Source organism: Dipodomys spectabilis, unplaced genomic scaffold (assembly GCF_019054845.1).
Source record: "Dipodomys spectabilis isolate Male_0828 unplaced genomic scaffold, ASM1905484v1 ptg000725l, whole genome shotgun sequence".
In the NCBI taxonomy this organism is placed as follows: domain Eukaryota; kingdom Metazoa; phylum Chordata; class Mammalia; order Rodentia; family Heteromyidae; genus Dipodomys; species Dipodomys spectabilis.
The window spans coordinates 299,392-323,449 of NW_024871402.1; the positions used below are offsets into that span (position 1 = coordinate 299,392).

General features: G+C 54.6%; 1 protein-coding gene across 4 annotated transcripts in view; it reads right to left on the reverse strand.

Moving 5' to 3' along the window:
• Window positions 1-6,363: 6,363 nt before the first annotated feature.
• Window positions 6,364-24,058, reverse strand: part of LOC122102035 (splicing factor SWAP) — a 57,049-nt gene continuing 39,354 nt past the window's right edge. For all 4 annotated transcript variants that reach the window (XM_042672563.1, XM_042672562.1, XM_042672565.1 and 1 more), the window contains 5 exons: window positions 21,300-21,565; window positions 15,790-15,915; window positions 8,157-8,330; window positions 6,912-6,984; window positions 6,364-6,731 (listed from right to left, as the gene is read on the reverse strand). In XM_042672563.1, the coding sequence (XP_042528497.1) occupies window positions 6,666-6,731; window positions 6,912-6,984; window positions 8,157-8,330; window positions 15,790-15,915; window positions 21,300-21,565 (705 nt within the window). In that variant the 3' untranslated portion in view covers window positions 6,364-6,665. The remainder of the gene's footprint in view (window positions 6,732-6,911; window positions 6,985-8,156; window positions 8,331-15,789; window positions 15,916-21,299; window positions 21,566-24,058) is intronic.

A 24,058-nucleotide genomic window follows, 5' to 3' on the forward strand; every position in this document is an offset into this window, starting at 1 on the left:
CCCGGCCCGCGCCCGCTCTCCGCGCCGCTCGCTCCGCGCCCGCCCCGCGCCCCGCGCCCCGCGCCCCGCGCCGCCGACCGCCGCCGGGGCGGGGCCGAGCGGCCTGGCTAATGAGCCCGCCCCGCCCGCCGCCTTAAAGGGCCCGCGCCGCGCGGCGTCGTGCGGGGACGGCCCCGGGCGCGGGACGCGAGGCGGAGGCTCGGCCGCCCCTGGGGAGCGGGCCCGGCCGGGTTCTCACGCAGCCTGCGCGACGGGCGCGCGGGAGGAAGGGGGAAGCCCGGGCCCGGGAGGGCGGGAGGGGGGCGCGGGACGGGGAGGGCGGGAGGGGGGCGCGGGACGGGGAGGGCGGGAGGGGGCGCGGGACGGGGAGGGCGGGAGGGGGGCGCGGGACGGGTAGGGCGGGAGGGGGGCGCGGGACGGGGAGGGCGGGAGGGGGGCGCGGGACGGGGACCAGGAGGGCGGGAGGGGGCGCGGGACGGGGAGGGCGGGAGGGGGGCGCGGGACGGGGAGGGCGGGAGCGGGAGAGCAACCCAGCCTGTGGAATGGTTTGGAATCACCTGGTCAGTTGCTGGGGTCTGCTTGTGGGAAGGGGGGTTGGTCCTGGATGCAGGGGTGGGAAGGTGTGGGCGAACCCCGTCCACTCCTTCCCCCCCCCACACTCCTCCCCACCCCTGTCCATCCACCCCCTCCCCCGTTCATTCCCCTCCCCCCACTGTCCCCACCCGTCCACCCCCCACCCCCGTCCACTCCTCCCCACCCCCGTCCATCTACCCCCCCATCCCGTCTACCCCCCTCCCACCTCCCCCCTACTGTCCCTCCCCACCGCGTCAGCCAGGGCTGAGCCTGGCCCAGGTAGGGACACATGGCCAGCTGGCGGTTGTTGGGAGCAGAGAATGGGTTTGCTGACTCTACCCATTTCCCTTCTCACAACTTTTCCGCCATGGAAGCCATGAGAAATCCCAATGTGCCGGGCAGGCGCGGTGCAGAGCTCCGGCAGGTGGCCAGCGAGGATTCCACTCTCAAGACAGTGCCCGTGTGTGCTGTCCTTGCTGCCCTTCCTTCAAAGACAAGGCTGCCGCACCTGCTTAGGGCCAGGCACGCCCCGACTTTCTGTCGTTTGTGTCAGGACGGTGAGGTGCGGGCTCCCATTGCATACCTGCTCCAGCTAAGGAAAGGGAGACCAGGCAAGGATGGTGGGCAGCAGCTGTGGGGGGCCGGGAAGCGCTTTTGGCCTCCTTGGAGACAACTGTTCCCTCCACCAGAACCAGTTCAAAGCCAGTGAAAGGAGGAAAAGAGCAGCCCAGGTTCATTGGACGCAAAGGGTGGCCTTCCACTCAGTGTCCTGAGGTCTGTCCTCCTGGCTTGGCACCGGGGACAGCAGGGACGAGGGGGCCTGGCCAGGCCCGTGCACGCTGGCTGGGGGGGGAGGGGAGTGGGGTGCAGAGAGGGTTAATCAAAGCCCCAGCAGTGTGGAACCTGACCCCGAGTGAGGACTGGGGGCTCAGGGCTTGGCCTGTGGGCTGAGTGGAGAATTTATTTATTTTCAGGGCCTAGGGCCCGGGCGCTGTCCCAAGGTTCTTTTGCTCAAGGTGAGCACTCTACCAGTCGAGCCACAGCACCACTTCTGGCTTTTTTGAGTAGTTCATTGGAGGCAAGATTTCATGGGCTTTCCTGCGGGGCTGGCTTTGTCCTGTGACCCTCAGACCTCAGCCTCCTGAGTAGCTAGGATGGCAGCAGGGCCCCAGTGCCCAGCTAGAAACTTACTGTTGTGGATACTGGATTCTGGAGTCCTGGGTTGAGGTCAGTGGGCACTGCCTCATGAGGGCAGCGCCTGGCACACAGACGGCACCTTCCGTGGACTCCCATCGTCCACAGAAGCCCACTGGTCTCCTGAGGACACCAGTCCTGGCGGCTTAGGGTCCACTTTGACTTTCTACCTTAGTCACCCCACCTCTCCAGCCACCTCTCCAGGCACACCTGGTCCCCTGCTGAGCCTCTCACCTCTCCCCACAACAGCTTCTACCTGGAGCTGTTGCAGAGATGGGCCAGAAGTCACATTAAACCTAAACAAGACAAGCCTTTAACTCCACTTACTGACGGGAACAGGTGTTTCTCTTTCCTCCCTGTTCTACTAAAATAAGTCTTTGCTATAATTTTTAAAAAGAAGAAAAGAAAATGAGCCGGGTGCCAGTGGCTCATATATATAACCCTAGCACGTAAAAGGATGAGGTCTGGAAGATGAACTTGAAGCCAGCCTGGGCACCGGTCTCAGCTGCATTTAGCCATGGCTCAAGAGGTAGAGTGCCAACCTTGACAGAAAAAGCTGAGCAGGAGCTTAAGGTCCCAAGTTCAGGCCCCAGTACTGACACACACAACACATGCACGTGAGCACATGCATGCACACACATACCCACCCAACACACCAAACAAGAACCCTCAGAGCCGACTTTGAAGCCAGCGTGGGCAGACTCCATCTTAAAATAATGGGCAAAAGTCAGGTTGGAGGAATGAATCAAGTGGTAGATTGTCAGCTAAATGAGCAAGCCAGCCCTGAGTTCAAAGCTCTGTATGTAAAATAAGAAATAGTTCCTGCGAAGAAAGACTCATGGTCACCTGCTAGCCAGAGCAGGACTAGGGGCTTTTCCTCCCCCGTGGCCGGTGGGGAGCAGCAACTGGGTCCTCAGAGGTGAGCAGTTCAAGTGGGGAAACTGGGATGGTGGCTGCAGGCACAGGAGGCTCGGGGCGAAGAAAGCCCGGGCATCGGGGTTCCAGACACGCTTCATTCAAGGACGCAGGACTCGGGTGCGCAGGACTGTCACGCCGCCCCCACGGTGCCCGGGGTGCTCTTACTCACCGTCACCGTGCTCCTTCTGTAGGTGCTCCTCGATCCTCGACACACCCCGCACTCCCGTAACCCTCCATCTACTCTGCTGTCCTATCTGCTGCCTCCCTCACTGGGCCGCAACCACTGCTGTCCTGCCCACACAGCAGGCCGGCGCCAGGACTGGCCCCACAGCAACAAGGGGCCAAGTCACCATCAGCCACCAGTGCACGTAGCTTGTGGAGAGCCGCCCCCTTTGTTTACCCGCTTGGGCCCTTGTGGGCTGGAACCTGGGGACTGCAGGCTGTCGATGACCAATTCCTGCACGGCTGCTCAGGTGACGGGTCCTGGCAGCTGCCACCTGGGTCAGGTTCACCCGCTGGCCACTTGGCACAGCAGTCTGGTCCTGGGCCACATGGTGCCTGCTGGTCTCCTTGGGGCCCGAGCTGTGGCACGGGAAGAGAGCCACAGCAAGGCCTGTGTCATGTCGAGGCTAGAGACCGGGTGGTTACCAGTCGATAGCTGAGGGCTTCCACCCAACAAGAACAGGAACAGCTCTTCTTCCAAGACTCTGAGTGTTCAAAGCCTAGGGGCTGGACTGGCAGGGCTGAGGCTCTTAGCGCGAAGCCCTGAACGCCGGGGGCATCGCCACAGCTTTCGCAGGCAGAGTTACGGCTGCAGAAACAGCGGCTCCCACATGGCACCTGTTTCGATCCTGGGCCTGCAGCATCAGCAGCAGCACCACTCGGTAGGGTTGCATCTCCTTGAGGCTTCTGCTGATGGAGCCTCAGCCTGGCCGCAGGCAGTGTGATTGCCCTTATGTCCAGGGTGTCTGGGACTCTGAAGGCTGGGCAGCTCTTTGGACCTCTTCCAGTAGCCAGGGTCTGCAGCTTGCTTCCTCTAGCTCTTCTTCCAGTCTTAGTACTCTACCCTGTTGCTGTCATTCAATGCCCTGGCCAGGCTCCGGAAGTTCACTACTACTGCTGCCATCACGGCAGCCCCTCTATGAATGAGAAAGCTCAGAGACCACTGGAGAGAATTTTTTTTTTTTTGGGTCCAGTCGTGGGACCTGAACTCTGGGCCTGGGCTCTGTCCCTCAGCTCTTCAGCTCAAGGCTAGCGCTCTACCACCTGAGCCACAGCGCCACTTCCGGCTTTTTTTGTTTTTGCTTATGTGGTGCTGAGGAATCGAACCCAGGGCCTCATGCATGCAAGGCAAGCGCTCTACCACTGAGCCACCTTCCCAGCCCCATGGAGAGAATGTTTATTAGCTCAAATGTTACAAATGCAGGGGTAATGCAGGAAGGCATCACCTAGACTACCCTCCGCGTGGGGCCTATATACTAGAAAGAGGGCAGGCCAAAGCTGTTTCTACCAATCACAGGAGACCACACAAATGAAGATTGGACCTGCACCAATCTCAGGCCTTCTGCTGAGGCACGGGGAAGGGCTCTGCCCCTGGCCTGGGTGGAAGCAGCTGCAGGACCTGGAGCTCCCTGAGGCTTGTGACGTCTGGGCCGGCTGTTGGCTGACAGTTGTGGCTGGAACAGTCTGCTCCAGCAGCAGGCAGCTGTGGTTGTCTAGATCCCTCGAGGCAGCCACCAAGAGTTCAGAGCAGGTAGGCTGCCAGCACACAGGGAGTCAAGCTGCCCTAACATCCACATCTTAGCTTAAAGGACCAACATTAAAAAGGTGTGCTCACAATAAAGGTCTGTCTTTAATGCTGTGAAGGACCAGTATTGAACGGCCGTCCCCTATTTGTCTCACTGCTGACATGACGGAGGACAGTAGCTGGGGGCTCAGGGATCAGAAGGTTCTCAAACATGAAGGGTCTGGAGACCACAGCCCCGCCCTAGAACATGGCAGTCCCAGGTGGTCCACAGTTTGAGCTATCAGAAAACCCAAGCTGGATGGGCCTGAGGCCACAGGTACCCTTCAACTCCCCAAACGGAACCTGTGCCTGTGAAACACCAAGTGTCCGGGCCCTGGGAGCCTCACCCTGCTGTCTCTGAATCTGGTGCCAGGGACCGCCCACGTGGGGTCACAGTGTCTTACCTTGGACACACGTGCACATACTCTAATGGTATGAGCTGTTCCCACGGTATGGTAGCCAGCTGCGCAGTGCCTGGCTGAGCACAGCTCTGAGATCTCCTCGACTGTGTGCGCGTTCTCACCCGCTCCCTCGCTCACTGGTTCTGGCAGCCACTCCATCTTGGGACCAGCCTGCTGTTATGGCCCCTCTCTGGCTCTAACTGCCCCCAGACTTGACTCCTGTTGCCCTCGGCCTGGTCCAAGTGGTGTGGGCTTGCTGAGCGCACACAGCTCTGAGGCTGGGCCCGAGCCCTGGTGAGGCTGCGTTGGTGGCAGAGGCCTTCTCTGGAAGCCGTGAGCCCATGGCTGCACAGCGTTGTGGCAGAACCAGCGGGGTCCCGTGGTAGTCTGGCTACTGCAAATCTGTTTCTGCTTTGGCACGGAACCCGGGTTATTTCAAGTTGGTGAGGTGGTTACCTGGGCACCACTTCTACCTCAGTCTCAAATCCCACGCCATGTCCTGCAGGACATGTCCGGGGTAAGACAGGCCGCCAAATGCGCTTTCTCGGCCATCCCCTCAGACGCCTGGCGCTCCTGCTTCCCCAGCTGCCCCTGCTGAATAGTTAACGAGCTTGTAATTAAAGCAACTTTTCACCTCACTCCAGTCAGCTCATTTGCTCTGTAGGTTATCCTTCAGGGAACCAGGGCTCTGGGCCGCCCAGACTCCCAGGCTGGTGGCCGGTGACCTGGGTCCTGGGCTCTCTGTTGCCCACTGTGGTCTCAGCCAGGGGCATGTATGCAGCTACTGGCATTCAGGCATGCGGAGGGTGCACGCCGTGTTTACTGGGTGGCAGCTGTGGCCTGGCCACTGGGGAGGGGCCTGGGCCCTGGCGAAGCACCTCAGGAAGAGCACAGAACTTGGCTGGGCAAGCCACCAGCTGGGGGAGAACACAGCGCAGTACCTCTTAGGAACCTCCTGGTGAAGGAACCTGCGGGCTGCTTGCTCCCGTGAGCCCCTCTTCAACCCCTTCTCCAGGGTCCCCACTCTGCCTGCCCAGCCCGCACTACCCCACGACCAGCATGGGGTCTGCCACATGGGCTGACCTGAAGGTAAAACCTGATCCTGGAGGCCAGCCTGGCTGGGAAGTCAGGCGTGAATGGCAGGGCACTGTGGGGTCAGAGGCTTTGGCAGCCAGAACCCGCCAGGCCTGTCGGTGTGTCCCAGGCACCTGAGCGCCAGGACAACCTCCAGGCAAGAGTGGACCGGCAGCGCCTGCAGAGCCAACAGCAGTCTGGCGCAGGGCCTTGTCACCACTGCACGGTGCCAGCCTGCAAGACAAAGGGCTGCGGGGGGCCTGTGGCGGGCAAGCCAGAGGGCACGGGAGCCACAGGCGGGACTGGACCACGCCAGGCCAGAGGCCACTCCTGGAGCGTCTTGACCCACAGTCCACCTGCAGGTGACGTGCGATAAACAGCCACAGCCCAAAGAAGGAAGCCACCTCAAGGCTGTGAGCTAGAAAAGAGCTTTCTTCCCATTTTATTCGATAATACATCTCCACAGAAACATGATATTATTTACAAATATACAGGTAAGAGATTGCTGGTCAAAAATCTTAAGCTGAAAATGTCATCAAAAATTTACAAAAGCCACCGACGGTCCCAGGGAGTCTGGAGAAGAACCCAGATGGCTGTGGGGGTCTGCAGGCGCGAGCTGCCCTGCCCCCGCTTCGGTGCCCAGAGTCCTGGAGCTGTGGCCCCACCAGCAGGCGAGTGATGCCCGTGCGCGCGGGACTGGCTCCCATGGTGGCTGTGCCTCAGGATGCGCTGGTTTGCAGGTTTTTGGAAGCTGCGAGCATCGCTCTTACTTTGGCCATGAGATCCTAGGCAGTAAGACAGGGAGGAAGGTCTGTGAGCTGCAGCTCAGGCTGATGCCGGCTCTCATGGGGCCAAAGTCACAGCCTCGGCCTCGTTCTAAACCTCCCACTGATGGCCTCCGTGGCCACAGGCACAGGGCCTTGCCCGCCACAGACTGGAAAGGGCAGACAGGACGTGGACTGTACCTGAGTGATTTTGCTCTGCACAGAAGAAACGATTGCTGAAGAGATCTGGCCATCTTTTTCCTGAGAAACTCCCCTAATACAAAAGAAGGACAGAAGCTTAAGCACACACCATCTGGTCAGTGATTGAGAGCGTCCACACCCCAGCCTCCCCCAGCCGGAAACACTGCATTTGTTTCCAGAAACTAAAAATTACCACAAACATCACAAACATGTATTTTATGTTATACCCATTTCAAGCTATTTTCTAAGATGACTCTAGCTCAAAATCTGTCTTCATATCATTTTTTTTTTTTCCTTTTTGGTCAGTTGTGGGGCTTAAACTCAGGACCTACGAACTGTTCCTGAGCTCTTTTTGCTCAATGCTAGTGCTCTACCACTTGAACCACTGCACCATTTCTGGTGGTTCACTGGAGATAAAGGTTCTCCTCAACTTTCCTGCCTGGGCTGGTTTGAACTGCAACTCTCAACCCTGGGTCTCCTGAGTAGTTGGGATGACAGGTGTGAGGCACTGGAGCCCAGCTCGTGTCCTTAATTCTCTGGAAGACGACAGGAAGGAGTCCCTTGTGGCTCACATTCAGGCTCCCAGCCGAGGCCTGGAGGTGCTCACCCCGCTCTAAGCCTGGAGAGGCATCTCAGATGCTGACTGGCTCGTGTGAGCTGCTCTCTGCGCCTCCAGCCCCCCTCATGTCCATTCACACCTATGAAAGCTTAGCACCCAGATCAGGTGGGCCTCTTACCCCTTATGGGACCCTCCTGATGGGGAGGCGCTTCCCCACAGCCTGGGCCCAGACAGCTTCAAGCTGGGCCTCGGTGCTCCCGGGTCCCTGCCATGGGCACCTGATTGCACTCTCCTCTGGACTCTCATCTGGAAGTTAGCTAGACCCTGGCCTTTGTGGCAGAGGAGTGCTGGTTCCCCTGGGCTTTCCACGGCCCACTCCTAAGGGCAGATGTCAGAAAGACCCTGTGGAGCAGGACGGGGCATGGCCGAGCTTGAGACCACCCCAGTCTGCAAGGCTGCTTACCCCTGGATCCAAACAGGCTACTGCAGGACCTCTGGGATCTCGGGGGGGGGGGGGGGGCCCTTTAGCTATAGCATGGCTACGAACAGGTTCTGAGGAGCTGTCCCACCTCATTCCCATCGGAGGCCAGGCCAGTTGACATCCCCGCCCAAGGTATGTCCCAGAGACTGGCACCACCTGCCACTCTCTGCTTGTTCCCATTGAGACCTGCCCAGGTCACGGTCACCTGGAACGCTCCTGGCTGGAGCTCCGGCTCTCCACAGGAGAGATGCTGGCCGAGTGGGCGGCATGGGCCGCTGGACGGTGGGCTGCCTGCTTGCTGGGGGAGGAGGACTGGGACCGGGCCTTGGCCTTGGTCCGAGACCTCGACCGCCGCTTCTTCTTCTTCTCATGGGGACTTCTGTAAGGAAAACATCTTGGTGAGGAGTGCACAAGGCATGGAGTGTGGCCCGAGCTTCCTTCTGGATGCATCTTCAAGGGGCACCACAGTGAGACCTCTTTCTGCGGCTGTAGACCTCTCCACCTGTCTGTGAAAGCTGTGGCCCTCCACCTCTCCACACATGCTCATGAATTCACCTCTCCACGCATGCCCGTGAAACCTGTGGACCCCACCCACGCATGCTCGTGAAACCTGTGGCCCTCCACCCACGCATGCCCGTGAAACCTGTGGCCCTCCACCCACGCATGCCCGTGAAACCTGTGGACCCCACCCACGCATGCTCGTGAAGGCCGTGGCCCTCAAGTCCACCCACAGTGCACCAAGGTTCACAAACCACCCACGGCAGCCACCCTGCAGGAAGACGCTTGGCTCTGGGTAACGTGCTGGCTTTCATGGCACTCCACCCCATTTTACATGGCTTTACACTTACACTGGCTCAGCAAGGTTCTCAAGTCAAACACCGCACACACAAAAGCTCAGCACTGTCCTGCCCAGCAGCTGTGGGGGATGATGGCTGCATGCCTGCCTCTGACCATGAGTCCCAGCTGGGCACAGACCAAGTCCTGCTCTGGGGCCACTACCATGCTCAGCATCCTGGTCACACTCGGTATCCCGGTCCGTCCACTGTCTCACTCGGTGTCCAGGTCTGTCCACTGTCTCACTCGGTGTCCAGGCCCGTCCACTGTCACACTCAAGTGTCCAGGTCTGTCCACTGTCTTACTTTGTGTCCAGGTCCGTCCACTGTCACACTCAAGTGTCCAGGTCCGTCCACTGTCACACTCAAGTGTCCAGGTCCGTCCACTGTCACACTCAAGTGTCCAGGTCCGTCCACTGTCACACTCAAGTGTCCAGGTCCGTCCACTGTCACACTCAAGTGTCCAGGTCCGTCCACTGTCTTACTTTGTGTCCAGGTCCGTCCACTGTCTTACTTTGTGTCCAGGTCCGTCCACTGTCTTACTTTGTGTCCAGGTCCATCCACTGTCTCACTCGGTGTCCAGGTCCGTCCACTGTCTCACTCGGTGTCCAGGTCCGTCCACTGTCTCACTTGGTGTCCAGGTCCGTCCACTGTCTCACTCGGTGTCCAGGTCCGTCCACTGTCTCACTCGGTGTCCAGGTCTGTCCAGTCCTGAGATGCTGTAAGCCTACTTCCATCTCACTCACGATAGGACCCCCGAGCCCGCAGGCCCTGTCACACCTCCCTCAGACTTCCTAACCTTTTTTTTTGGGGGGGTCTGGGTGCTGTCCCTCAGCTCTTCAGCTCAAGGCTAGCGCTCTACCACTTGCGCCACAGCGCCACTTCTGGTTTTTTTTCTTTTTGCTTATGTGGTGCTGAGGAATCGAACCCAGGGCCTTGAGCATGCAAGGCAAGCGCTCTACCACTGAGCCACCTTCCCAGCCCCGACTTCCTAATCTTTAAGAAGCACCAGGAAGCCGGCATGAGTGGCTAGCGCTGTTATCCTATTCAGGAGGCTTCAAAGAAAAGCCCGAGACTTAGATCTCTAATTAACCACCAAAAGGCCAGGCTCAGGAGCAGCACACTAGCTTTGAGGCAGAGTCTCAGGCTGTTACAATCCCTTCTTCTCTCCCTCCTGGGTTACTGATGGATACCAGGGAAACACTGAGGTATTCTGGACACTTCCAGGCAGCTAGCTCATGGCCACTACACCTTGGCTAACACAGCCCAGCTGCCTCTCCATGGGACACATGCCTCAGTGCTGACTGCCTCTCAAGGTCATGGGGCACAGGGCCGTGTCCTAAGGTAAGGTCACGGGGCACAGTGCTGCCTCCCAAGGTCATGGGGCACAGCTCTGAACTAGCTTCCTCAGGGCTCAGAAGACCCTTCCCGGGGTTATCCCTCTGTCCTCCAGGAGATGCCCTGGAGCCCATTGCTGGCTTCATAACAACATAGCTGTATCTTGCCACCAGCATGGAGAAGGGGTTGTGGTGGTGATGGTTTATTTCCACCTTTATAGTTCTTTTTTTTTTTTGTCGGTCGTGGGGCTTGAACTCTGGGCCTGGGCACTGTCCCTCAGCTCTTCAGCTCAAGGCGAGCGCTCTACCACTTGAGCTACAGCGTCACTTCTGTTTTTCTGGTGGTTTATTGGAGATAGGAGTCTCACGGTTCCTGCCCGGGCTGGCTTTGAACCGCGATCCTCAGATCTCAGCCTCCTGAATAGCTAGGATTACAGGCGTGAGCCACCAGCGCCCGGCCCTCCTTTCTAGTTCTATCCTATTTGATCAATCTATCTACCTATCCATCCATCCAGCTTTTTTGCCAGTCCCAGGGCTTGAACTCAGGGCCACTGTCCCTGAGCTTCATTTGCTCAAGGTTACATTATTCTACCACTTGAGCCACAGCGCCATTTCTGCCTTTTGTTAAGGTGGTACCGAGGGTTTCAGACATACTAGGCAAGTACGCTATCATTAAGCCACATTCCCAACCCTGTGTGCTAACAGTTAAAGTGGGGGTATACCTCAGTGATAAGAGTGCATGTATGAGCCCTAGTTCAACCCTAGCACTGAAAAACACAATGTAGTACTTCTTTGTAAGCCGCCCACCCCTAACCTCTGCCTTTTTGTCTGTTTACCCAATCGCCACTCTTTACACGAACGTTTTGCTGTGAAGTCTCACTCGCTCCACTTGCTTTTTGCTTTCTCTTTCTGCCCTTTCCTGCTTCCTTTAGAATCTAATAAAGCGTCGTAAGTGTTGCGTATATTCCAGCAGCCCTTGAGCCACGTTCACCGTGGGGCTTACAGTCTGTATCTCTTCACTATCAGCCTTGGGGAGCGACACGGGAGCCGCCCACCAACAGTGCACGCCAGTTGCTCCCGAGCGCCACGTGGCACGCACTAGGTGCTCAATGGCACTACCACCACCAACAAGCTACTGGGCCATTCATTTTTCTTCTTTCCTTCTCCTCCTCCTCCCCTTTTCCCCCTTCTTCTTGTGCTAATCCTTGGGCTTTGTGCTTCTGCTGGACTTTTAGCTTTCTTGCTCACACTGATGTTCTCTCACTTGAGCCAGGGCTCCAGTCTGACATTTTGCTGGCTAACTGGAGATGGAATCCTATGGACTTTTCTGCTCAGGCTGGCTGTGAACTGTGATTCTCCAGCTCTCCAGCCCCTTAAGGAGCTAGGACTACAGGTGTGATTCACTCTATTGTTAGCCAGGATGCTTTTGTTATGCATCACTATGCGTTATGAATGACTTGTGAACATACTCGTGAAACATGCTTTTATAATGGACTCAAAGTGCCTTTTGTGAACAGTGTGGGTTTTCTGTTACCACACTGCATTGAACTTTACGCTCAGATGATCAAAGAGCACTGGGATGCGTGCAACAATGAGAAGTACAAAATGTCATGTCAAAACCAGCTTTACAATGTCAGTGGGGGGGGGGGGAGGGGGGGTATGATTGGGTGGGAGGGATGGGGGAGGCTGGGAAGGGATGTGAAGGGTAAACAAAGGAGGAGGCTGCAATGCTTGGTAAGAAATGTATGCATTATCCTGCCCATGTAATTGTAACCCCTCTGTACAGTATGTTCTCAAATAAAATAAAATAAAATTAAAAAAAAAAAAAAAAAAATCAGACCAGCTTACAAGGACTCCCCTGGTCAGATACGTAAGGTGAGAGACTAGCCCAACGAACTAGCCCCAGGCTTCGAGCCTAAGGTGCCATGAAAATGGAGGGCTCTTCCTTCCAGAGGAGGCGGCTAACAAGCTCAGAGCAAGAGGGCCAGAAAGCCACTATCCCGCCAGGGACAGCTGGTGTGCCAGCGGGCAGAGCCGCCAGAACACAGTTCACACAGGCTCACAGGGCCCCTCACAGACCCCTGCCTGCTCAGAGAAGAGGCAGAACATCCTCACCAGGCCACTGCCTCGGCACCAGACACTGGTGCAGACAGACATTGCTGTCTCCTGATGCTACACACACTGGTTTACAAAGTGTTCCTGCCAAAATAATGCACACCTTCCTGAAAACAGGGAGCAGCCCAACGGGCCCTGCAGCAGCCGGCCGGCCAGCCTGGGCTCAGAGCACACAGGCAGGAGGGAAAAGGAGCAGAATGCCCAAGAGAGCAAGTGTGGCAAAACGTAGGAGTCACAGACAGAATGTGTGTTCACACACGTGAGCACTGCATTAGGGAGTCACGGGTGGAATGTGTGTTCACGCACGTGAGCACTGCATTAGGGAGTCACGGGTGGAATGTGTGTTCACGCACGTGAGCACTGCATTAGGGAGGGAGTCACGGGTGGAATGTGTGTGTTCACGTGTGAGCACTGCATTAGGGAGTCACGGGTGGAAATGTGTGTGTTCACGCGTGTGAGCACTGCATTAGGGAGTCACGGGTGGAATGTGTGTTCACGCACGTGAGCACTGCATTAGGGAGTCACGGGTGGAATGTGTGTTCACGCGTGTGAGCACTGCATTAGGGAGTCACGGGTGGAATGTGTGTGTTCACGCGTGTGAGCACTGCATTAGGGAGTCACAGGATGGAATGTGTGTGTTCACGTGTGTGAGCACTGCATTAGGGAGTCACAGGTGGAATGTGTGTGTTCACGTGTGTGAGCACTGCATTAGGGAGTCACGGGTGGAAATGTGTGTGTTCACGCATGTGAGCACTGCATTAGGGAGTCACGGGTGGAATGTGTGTGTTCACGCGTGTGAGCACTGCATTAGGGAGTCACAGGTGGAATGTGTGTGTTCACGTGTGTGAGCACTGCACTAGGGGGTCACGGGTGGAATGTGTGTGTTCACGCGTGTGAGCACTGCATTAGGGAGTCATGGATGGAATGTGTGTGTTCACGTGTGTGAGCACTGCACTAGGGGGTCACGGGTGGAATGTGTGTGTTCACGCACGTGAGCACTGCATTAGGGAGTCACGGGTGGAATGTGTGTGTTCACGTGTGTGAGCACTGCACTAGGGAGTCACGGGTGGAATGTGTTCACGCGTGTGAGCACTGCACTAGGGAGTCACGGGTGGAATGTGTGTGTTCACGCGTGTGAGCACTGCATTAGGGAGTCACAGGTGGAATGTGTGTGTTCACGCGTGTGAGCACTGCATTAGGGAGTCACGGGTGGAATGTGTGTGTTCATGCACGTGAGCACTGCATTAGGGAGTCACAGGTGGAATGTGTGTGTTCACGTGTGTGAGCACTGCATTAGGGAGTCACGGGTGGAATGTGTGTGTTCACGCGTGTGAGCACTGCATTAGGGAGTCACGGGTGGAATGTGTGTGTTCACGTGTGTGAGCACTGCATTAGGGGGTCACGGGTGGAATGTGTGTGTTCACGCCTGTGAGCACTGCATTAGGGAGTCACGGGTGGAATGTGTGTGTTCATGCACGTGAGCACTGCATTAGGGAGTCACAGGTGGAATGTGTGTGTTCACGTGTGTGAGCACTGCATTAGGGAGTCACAGGTGGAATGTGTGTGTTCACGTGTGTGAGCACTGCATTAGGGAGTCACGGGTGGAATGTGTGTGTTCATGCACGTGAGCACTGCATTAGGGAGTCACGGGTGGAATGTGTGTGTTCACGCGTGTGAGCACTGCATTGGGGAGGCGCAGACGGAGCGTGTGGTGTATGCGTGACACTCTATGAAACCCTTCCTAGCAGGCCTCACCTAGTCATCCCAGCACTCAGGAGGCTGAGACAGCAGGCCTTTGGGTTCAAAGCCAGTCTGGGCTACATAAGAAGCCCCTGTCTAATCCCTCAAAACCACTTCACCTTAAGTTAAATCATTTTAAAAACAAGTCAGCAAAAGAAGTAGGCAGTAGTGTCTGTAGAAGTAATCTTGGGTGGATGATGCCACAGGATAAGTGTGATAGTGAATTTGTTTCATGCAACGGAGAGACCCACAGATGAACCGCACAGCTGGACTTAGAACTCAGTAGAAAACTGGCCTGTTTGGGCTGGGACTGTGGCTTAGGGGCAGAAATGCTTGCCTAGCATGCATGAAGCGCTGCGTTCGATTTCTCAGTACCACATAAACAAAAAGCCAGAAGTGACACTGTGATTAGAGTGCTAGCCTTGAGCCAAAAAGAAAATAAAGAAAAAAAATGAAAAAAGAAAACTGACCTGTAGTGGCGTCTCTGCCTTCCTTGCTGGTGGGCAGAGAGCTGACCACCCTCCCTTCTTTACCCAGAGCTCCTGTGGGCAAGCCACACAGGGCAGCCACAGCTGGGCCTACTATCGCTAACACCTCCTCCCAGGACTGCCTTTAAAGAAAGGCTAATTTGGGAGCAAAGAGAGAACTGTTGTGTGAAGAGAGATCTTTTGCTACAAGGGATTAATTTTAGACTATGCCCTTTATGCATTTCAAAGGTGGTGCTGACTTTCAAATGTTAAGCTACTTGCTTAAGGAATAAAATGCACACACTGGTAGCTGGGCATACTGAGTGCGGGTCTGCCAAGGCACAGACCCAGCGTCTGAACAAGAACCGTTCGCTAGCAGCAGCCAGCTTTTCTGTTCCATTCCAGGAGGAGTTCTGTCTTCCGGTGGCTTCCATGATTACCTGGGTCTCCCCAGGGCCCTTCGAGGGCACTGTGGGCAAGGACTGACTAGCCATCTGCTGTCCCCCCTGGCCTGGCCTTCCTCTGTCTACTTGGCCCACTGCTCAGCCCTACTTCCTGTATCCTCCGGCTCCTGTCCCTCTGGAGACACTGGGAGTCTGTCAGTGACACTGGCCATGAGAACAGCCAAGAGGCGGCTCTCAGGTGTCCCCAGTGGCCACCAGTGCGCTGCCCTGGAAGTGCTGCCCGCCCTCTCAGGGCTGTGCAAGCCTGGACCTTGGTGTTTCTCAGAGGTGCACACGCCAGGTCCCAGGGCGGATGTTTTCTGCTGAGCTCATTGGGATGGGCCCCCTGCTTCATGCCCTTGTAGTGACTGGTTCCTAGTATGTACTCCCCTCTGCTAAGCCGCCACGGGCCACACACACAGGGTTGGCTACCATCCCACCGGGGGGGGGGGGGGGGGGGGGGAAGGGGGCTCGCGTGGTGCAGCGTTGGGATGGCCCCGGCATGGCCCCGGCGGGCTGAGGCCCGGGCAGGGTGCTTCGCCTGATGGAGAGACCGGGGAGGACACTAAGGCGGAAGTCACAAGCTCCGGTCCTCCTTCCTGTGCCTTGCCAAGAGGCAAGACGGGGACATGAGCGCTGGTCCAGGAAGCAGTAAGGTTGGGGTGCAATGCACTGGTGAGCCTCTAACTCCAACAGGCAGCAGGCCACCCGGCTGGGCCAGCCTGAGCTCCAGGAGTGCACCTCATTCGTCACCTACAGTGATAATGAGCATACACCTGCACACACACAGACACACGCACACGTGTGCACACATGCACACACACACAGACACACACACAGTCTTCAGACCCTTTCTGCCCAGGGAAACCTCAAGTGTGCACCTGTGGGTACACAGCCGCCTACCTGGAGCGAGTTCGTTTCCTGCTGGCCCCCGGGCTGCTGCTCACTCGGTACGCAGTGGGGACGCTTCTCTCTTCCCGGCGTCTCTCAGGGGAGTGTGCTCTCCTCCGAGGGGACCGGGAGCGTGACCTGGACAGAAGTGATATGACAGCCGGCTCTAGAGTGTGGTCTGTGCACATGCTCCCCCGCTGCAGCAGGCAAGGCAGGGTCTGCACTCAGGCACAGACAGGGCCCATGGGCCCTTCAGATGCCTGCTCTGCTCACTCCTGACCCATCGCCCAGACTGTCGGTCTGGGGAGGCTGCACTGGTATGGCCACTGCCCACAAGGTCACGCTCTCTCTGCCCTTCCTAGCCTCTGTCCGTCCATCTGCCTGAAACTTTCAGCTGGCCGACGCTGTCAGACGCAGGCAAGGGAAGGCCCTGAGGGTCTGCAGGTCTGTGGCCACAGTTGGCCTCCTAGGCACGTGGCCTCAAGCCGGGTGGTGCTGCAGGCTCACTGGCACAAAGCCCCAAACTCAACTCAGCATGCCATTCTCACAACAGCTTGGGCTGAGCAATTCAGATAATACGAGGTTACACGGATGGAAAAGCATCCACTAAAACTTACTCTTCTGTTCACTGGGCCTAAAAAACCTCATTCTGTTACTGATGGGACACAATCCATCCATTGCAAGAAGGACCCCAGGGCCCACCCGATGGGTGGCCGAGGTCCCTGATACAGGTCCCTGGACAGTGGCCCGGGACTTCTCCTTTAGTTCTTTGTTCATTCAGTGAAATTACTGTTTCAGAAAAGCCTGTAATAAGCAGAAATCTGGGGGAAAAAACCCTCATATCTCTGTTCTGTTTCCATGACAACCCACTGAGAAACAATATAAAGAATAGCTTGATTGTGCCATTTGAAAAAGTTTTCCACTGAATCATTTTAATTACAATAAAACCTCCAAATGCAGAAGCACTGTTGTTTCAAGAATCAACTTGTAGTTACCCTTGACTGCCTTGTGTGGAGAGACATCACTCCTGAGATACACCTGGCCCAGGAGCCCACTTGAGAGTAAGGTGCCTGACACAGGCTCTTCTCCCACCTGGTGGTGTGTGGACTCCCTGTGCAGCCCTACCTGCTCCCCAGACCTTCCTGAAGACTCTAGGACGGAGCATGGAGGCCAGGGCAGGCAGACACTTGACACCTGGCAGCTCTGCTGTGCTGCCCCGGCCACAGCGGAGCTGGGGCACCAGGCTCTGCACTGGGGAGACCTCACATGCAGAATCAAGTGTGCCGGGCTGGGTGCTACCAAAACTGTGAGGAAAAACTTCTCTTTGTTGTCTCTGGGCCTGGGCGCTGTCCCTCAGCTTTTCAGCCCAAGGCTAGTGCTCTACCACTTGAGCCACAGTGCCACTTCCGGTTTTCTGGAGATAAGAGTCTCAGACTTTCCTGGCTTTGAACCTCGATCCTCAGATCTCAGCCTCCTTAGTAGCCAGGATGACAGGCGTGAGCCACTGGTGCCCGGCACCTATCACTTCTTAACAAAGAACTCCACAGTAAACCCCACAGTCAGGAAGAGTTAAGTTAATTCCCAAGGCCTGCAGCTCACAATGCTAACAATGCACAACACTGTTTCACAGTGGCTATCATCCATCAGTCAGACTCCTTACAAGGAGGTGTGGCTGTCCTCAGGGAAGGAAGCCACCTCAGAAAAGGCACAGGAAATAGCAATGGATAATGCTCTGGGTCTCACTTTGAAGGAAAGAAGCTTTAGTATTCTATTCTGTTCATCAGGCTCAGTGTGGGAACCCAGAATTCCATCTTACAAGTAAATCTGTGCAGCGTCATTTGAGGGCTTCTTAAAGATGACAAGTGGTCTCAATTAAAGAGTTTCAAGTAAAAGGCAGCTCAGATAGCTCTTCTTGTATAATTACAATGGTCTGCTCTCAAAGAAAGGCATGATGAGCCCATAAAAACCACAGCAGCTCTGAGTAACTGACTGCATTTGGTCTTTTGTAGCTTTTCCCCCGAGCTGAGGACTGCACTCAGGGCCTGTGCTCTCCAGGCAGGTGCTCTTCCGCTGAGCTAACACCCAGCCCCAACTGCCCACATTTTAAGGAGCTTCTTTCCATCGATGCAAGCTGTCTGCCTAACCTACCTTGTCTGTGCACTCACCCTCCTCTGTCAGGCCCTTCAGAAGGGACGGTGGCCTGGCAGCCAGTGCCCACCAGACCAAGTTTCACCTGACCATACAGCTATCCTGCCGGCTGGGGCTGCCTGCCTGGCCTTCACCAGACCTGGTCAGGGTTCACTGCACAGCACACCCCTGTCCACAACAAGCATTATCATGCACATCCCGTGTCTCTAAGAAACAGGATTAGGAAATCAAATTGCCTTTTATTCATTACTGTGCAGAGAAAATGGACAATAAAACTTCACAAATTTCAAATCAAATTATGACTTCATTTTGCCTGAGTTCTTTCAGACTGAATAAGTCCTAGCCCAGCGCTGGTGGCTCACGCCTGTAATCCTAGCTACTGGGGAGGCTGAGATCTAAGAATCAAGGTTCAAAGCCAGCCCAGGCAGGAAAGTCCATGAGACTCTTATCTCTAGTAAACCGCCACAAAATGGGAAGTGGTGCTGTGGCTCAAGTGGTAGAGAGCTAACTATGAGCTGAAGAGCTGAGGGACAGCGCCCAGGCCCAGAGTTCAAGCCTCATGACTGACAAGACAAAAAAAGACACACCAAAAAAATCCTCTCAATCTGTCCTGTTTTTTGTTCCTGAGTAGCTAGGATTACAGGCATGAGCCACCAGCGCCTGGCATATATTATCTTTTTTCTTTGGGTCGGTCATGGGGCTTGAACTCTGGGCATGGGTGCTGTCCCTGCGCTCTTCAGCTCAAGGCGAGCGCTCTACCGCCTGAGCCACAGCGCCACTTCCTCAATCTGTCCTCTGAAAGCACTTATGGAGCTAACTTGTAGAAAGGAAGCAATATATCATTATCATATAGATATCTGCCCATAATCCCCCAAAGACTGGGGGCAATCTGAAGAGGCATTCGGACACTTACATTAATACCAAGTAATCTCACTTAAAGGTTTTAAAAAAGAAATGCGCTTTGAAGTTTTAGTCTTATATAGTTTAACAATAGGGCGTCGGTGGCTCACCCTGTAATCCTAGCTACTCAGGAGGCTGAGAGCTGAGGATCAAGGTTCCAAGCCAGCCCGGGCAGGAAAGTCTGTGAGACTCTTTTTTATTTTTAATTTTGAGTTCAATCCTGGGGCCTGAACTCTGGGCCTGGGTGCTGTCCCTCAGCTCTTCAGCTCAAGGCTAGTGCTCTATACCACTTGAGCCACAGAGCCACTTCTGGCTTTTTTCTTTTTGCTTATGTGGTGCTGAGGAATTGAACCCAGGGCCTCATGCATGCAAGGCAAGCGCTCTACCACTGAGCCACCTTCCCAGCCCCAGTCTGTGAAGATTCTTACCTCCAATAAACCACCAGAAAACTGGATGGCACTGTGACTCACGTGGTAGAGGGCTAGCCTTGAGCTGAAGAGCTGAGGATAGTGCCCAGGCCCAGAGTTCAAGCCTCACGACCAACAAAAACAAGTAAGCAAACAAAAACAATATCTAAGTCATAAACTTTAGGCATAAGTAAACTGTACAGTACTTCTTCATTCCACTTAGAATGCTTGATGTGATTGATATTAAAACAAATAAAAACAGGAACAGCAGGTAAAGAAGTCTGACACACACACTTCAGTGGTAACTAAAAAAAAGTGGTAGAGTGGTAGCCTTGAGCAAGAGAAGCTCAGGGACAGTGCCCACGCTCTGAGTTCAAGCCCCAGGACTGGCTGGGGACACACCACTGGCCAGGGCTAGTACGCTGGGGAGCCTCACTCAGGCCTATGCTGTTTGTTTTCAGCTATATAATTGCAATACCAAAGTTTTCCAAATGAGAAAATTTTGAAAAAGAGAATTTGACCCACAATACAAATCATAGGAGCTACATACATAAAAATCAGCGGGTACCGGTGGCTCATAACTGTAATCCTAGATCTGAGGATTGTGGTTCAAAGCCAGCCTGGGCAAGAACATCTGTGAGACTTTTATCTCCAATAAACCACCAGAAAACCAGCAGTGGCATTGTACTTCAAAGTGGCAGAGTGCTAGCCTTGAGCAAAAAAGCTCAGGGACAGCACCCAGACCCCGAGTTCAAGCCCCACAACTGACAGAAAAAAAAAGAAAAAAGGTATGTCACACAGTTGTTGACATGAGATTTTTTGTGTGTGTAATGGTAGGAAGTGACTGAATTTCTCAAGAACTAGCCAAGTACAGAGGGTCAAAGACTTACAACAAAGGCAAATCTATAGTTTCATTAACTATTTGATAAACCCTGTAAGCTTTGAACAGGAAAACACAGCGTATGGCTTTTGTGGCCGTGTCCAGTAAGGTGAGCGTGTAGTACGCCCCTGACAACATGAAGAGCACAGGACATCGTCATTTTCCTACAGAGCCAACATGGCTTCCGGAAGAAACAGGGAGGCCCAGAGTCAGGCGTGTGGGGCAATAGGAAGAGCTCAGGGGACCTGGGGACAGCTGATGACAGAGCAGCCTTCTGAACCTCTGGCAAGGTGGCCACTGCTGTGTTTTGTTTACCTAAGGAGCGAATTCTGTGATCTCTGACTGAGTTCACTTCTCAAACACTGGCTCATCGTGAGGAGGACTTTGGGAGCCTAAAGAGGCACACCGTTAAAACAGATCCGTACTGTTGTCTCTTGTTTTTGGGCTAGGGTCTCGTTTTTGTCTGCACGAGCTTGGACCACAAACCTACTTAACCCTTTCTACACAGCTGGGTCGACAGATGTACACTGGGACACTCAGTTTTACTGGTTGAGAGGTGGTCTTACTAACATTTTCCCCCTGGCTGGCCTTGCTACAAGTTTCTATCCCAACCTCCCAAGTAGCGGGGATTATCCCTGGCCTCTGTGGTCTCACTCTGACTCACACTTGGGGGTGCAGGGCATCTGAACCAGACCAGGTATTCTTGTTTTGCAGTTACCACATTCAAAAGAAAGCATGAGAAATTCATCCACATTAACAGGACCAGGGTCCTAATGGAAGGACTCTGCCCATATGTGCTAGGCTTGCTCTTGGCATACTCACACCTGGCCTGCTCTTGACACACACAGACTAGGCTTGCTCACACGACTGTTAGCACTTAAGTACACCATTACCTTTCTCTTGTTTTTGGAGACAGTCTAGCTGTATTTCCCAGGCTGACCTGACCTTAAGGCCCTCCTGCCCCATCCCGAGTGCTGGAATCACAGGCATAAATAAGCGATGTCTGAAAACCTGGCAGTAGTTGGCATGACTTGAGAAGTAGCTCTCCTGTGGATATGGAGAACTCCCACTCTGCCCTCCACCCACCTGCCCTTTCAGGCCTTCGCTGGGCCACACGTGCTGCTGGCTGAGGGACCTAACGTACACAGCGACTGCAGGGCCCAGGAGGCCCAGGGCGCCACACCCACCTTGAGCGCCGCACTGTCCGGTAGGCACTGGGCAGGGAGTGCCTCGCTTTCGAGTGGGGCCTGGACCTGGACTTGGAGGACGGGCGGTATTTGGGAGAGCGAGAGCGAGTCCGAGACCGTTTTTTGTGCTTTTTCTTTTTCTTCTCTCTCTCTTCTTCTCGGGGTGGATCTCTGCTTTTGCTTGAAGGCCTTTCCGGTGGTTTTGCATCCACAGTGGGCAGAGGTCTGCCCCCAGCCAGCAGAGGACAGGGCACAGGACTGGCTTCCTGAGAATGAAAAGCCAAGGAGTGGCCTTAACAGACATCCTACAGCACAGCTCCAATTTCTACTTTATTGCAGCAACACGTCTACCCGCTGGATGGCGTGACGCTGAGGAAGGACAGCCTTCTCTCTGGGGGCTGCCTGGGACTGGGCTGGCCTCTATGGGGCAAAGGACAACTCCAGAGACGCTGAGCAGTGTTAGTGGGCTGTCTGTGGCCAGCAATGAAGGGGCACCTTATCAAAGACACTGTGTTAGGAAAACCCATATTCGCCCTTTAACAACCTTCCATCCAGGGATCCCACAGCCTCTAACACCAGGTTTTTCATGAATCTGAAATATTTTTAGAGGAGGCCTAAGAGATTGGTCTCTGAATTTAGGACTCTTGGGTGTCACATGTACACTGAAGCCTGCACTGGTCTCAGTGCACATCACTGAGAGCAACTTTCACCCAGGGACCCAGGCACCAACCCGCAGGCAGCCAGCCGCCTGCTTTTTGCCGAACCTCTACCGGAGGGCAGTCCTCAATTCACAATCATGAAACACAATTTCCTTTTTGCCTGGAAGATTTAGGTGTAAGGTTTACGGAAAAATTCAAGGCAACACCTGGGTGGGCTAGCCTGGTCTGCTCCCGCTGCCTGAGCCCCAGGAAATGGGATGGGGACAGACGTGGTGTGCGCTTGCGTCTGTACATCTGGGCAGTGGGTGGGCTTCCCTTCCTGCCTCCCACCTAACAGGGCCTCCAGAGGTGCGCTTCCTCCGCTGCTCAGGAGAGAAGTGAGCTGTACTCTCTGGGACAGGCAACAACCTAAGGTCAAGTGATCATAAGAGACTCACGGACTTTCCTGCCTGGGCTGGCTTTGAATCACGATCCTTGGATCCCAGCCTCAGCCTCCTGAGCAGCTAGGATTATAGGTGTGAGCTACGGGCACCCAGCTGACCCTGGAAAGTTCTTTTACCATGATAGCAACAAATCAGCATATGAACTCGCAATAGTGCTTTCGCCAGTGAAACACTGAGTGCCGGGAACCGGAGCGCGTGGAGCGCGTTCCCACAAAGCAGTCATCACACAGCCACAATGGCTCACACTGTCAGCTTGACTGGACAAGAATGCACCTAGCACACACACATCGTTCTGAAACAAGTATGCACTATGTAGCTCAAGATGGCCTCAGGCTTGTGATCTTCCTGCCTCAAGCTCCTCAGTGCTACCATGACAAGCAGGTAGTACATACCCAGCCATGTCCACTTTTATCAGTACTACCTGTACACATCTTTCTTTATACAATGTCTGGTAATTTAGCATACTATCTATCCATCATTATCTTTCCATGTCAACAAGTATATTAAAGGGTATCTTTAAAATTATGCCTGCAGATGTCAAATTATCTCTTTAAGACCAATGAAATCAAACAGATTAGTGTGGAGAAATAGATCAAGTACGCACAAGAACCCAGCACAGAACAGAGGAGACTCCTGACACCAGTAGGGGTAGGATGTGTAATTTATTGAATTCTATGCTCCTTAAATGGAAAAAAGTAGAGTTGTGGATGTAGCTCAGTGGTAAAGCATTTGCCCACATTGCCTGAGGTGCTAGGCTCAATCTCCAGTATTGAAAGAAGGGAAAAAGCAGTACTGAGAACCAACAGCTAACACCACACAGTAGAGACAAACCGCCAGAACCCCTCAGAAGCTCATCTGGCAGTGTTCCAAATGAAGAAAGCTGCCCCACAGCTGGGGTGCACTGGGGAGGCACCCGACAGAGGATGCAGGCAGTTCCTACAGTGCACTCACAGCAGAGAGACCCGGAGCCCCAGCACGCCCACCAGCGGGCAGGGCTAACCGGCCACCGGAGGTAGGGATTCACAGGCGGCCACTCACTATTTCAATGTCAGCAACACATCAAGCACGAATTCAAGCTCTGGTGTGGAAAGACTTGCTCTGTGCACAAAGAGAGCAAGATGCTGCATAGTGCCTAGGGAGGGCCCCATTTATAGTGCTTAAACTTGTAAAGAGCAGTTGGTGCTTCATGTGGATGGAGGGTTAGCCTAGGGAGAGAAAATGATTCTGGGTGTGGTGGCTGGGACAGACAGACATGCTTTTGTTTGGGAGGCGGTCCGTCATGGGGCTTGAACTCTGGGCCTAGGCACTGTCCCTCAGCTCTTCAGCTCAAGGCAAGGACTCTACCACTTGAGTCACAGCACCACTTCCAGTTTTCTGAGTGGTTTATTGGAGGTAAGAGTCTCACAGACTTTCCTCCTTGGGCTGGCCTCAGATCTCAGCCTTCTGAGTAGCTAGGATTACAGGCATGAGCCACCAGTGCCTGGCTAGACAGACATGCTTAATGCACTAAACTGCATGCAAGAAAAAGGGTGCAAGTAATAAACTTCAAGTTATCAATATTTTACTGCATGAAAAACAAAATAAGTTATTTGAAGGTATTAAAAAAGAAGGACAAGACCTTTAATCTTCACTGTATACCTTTCTCTAAGCCTTGGAA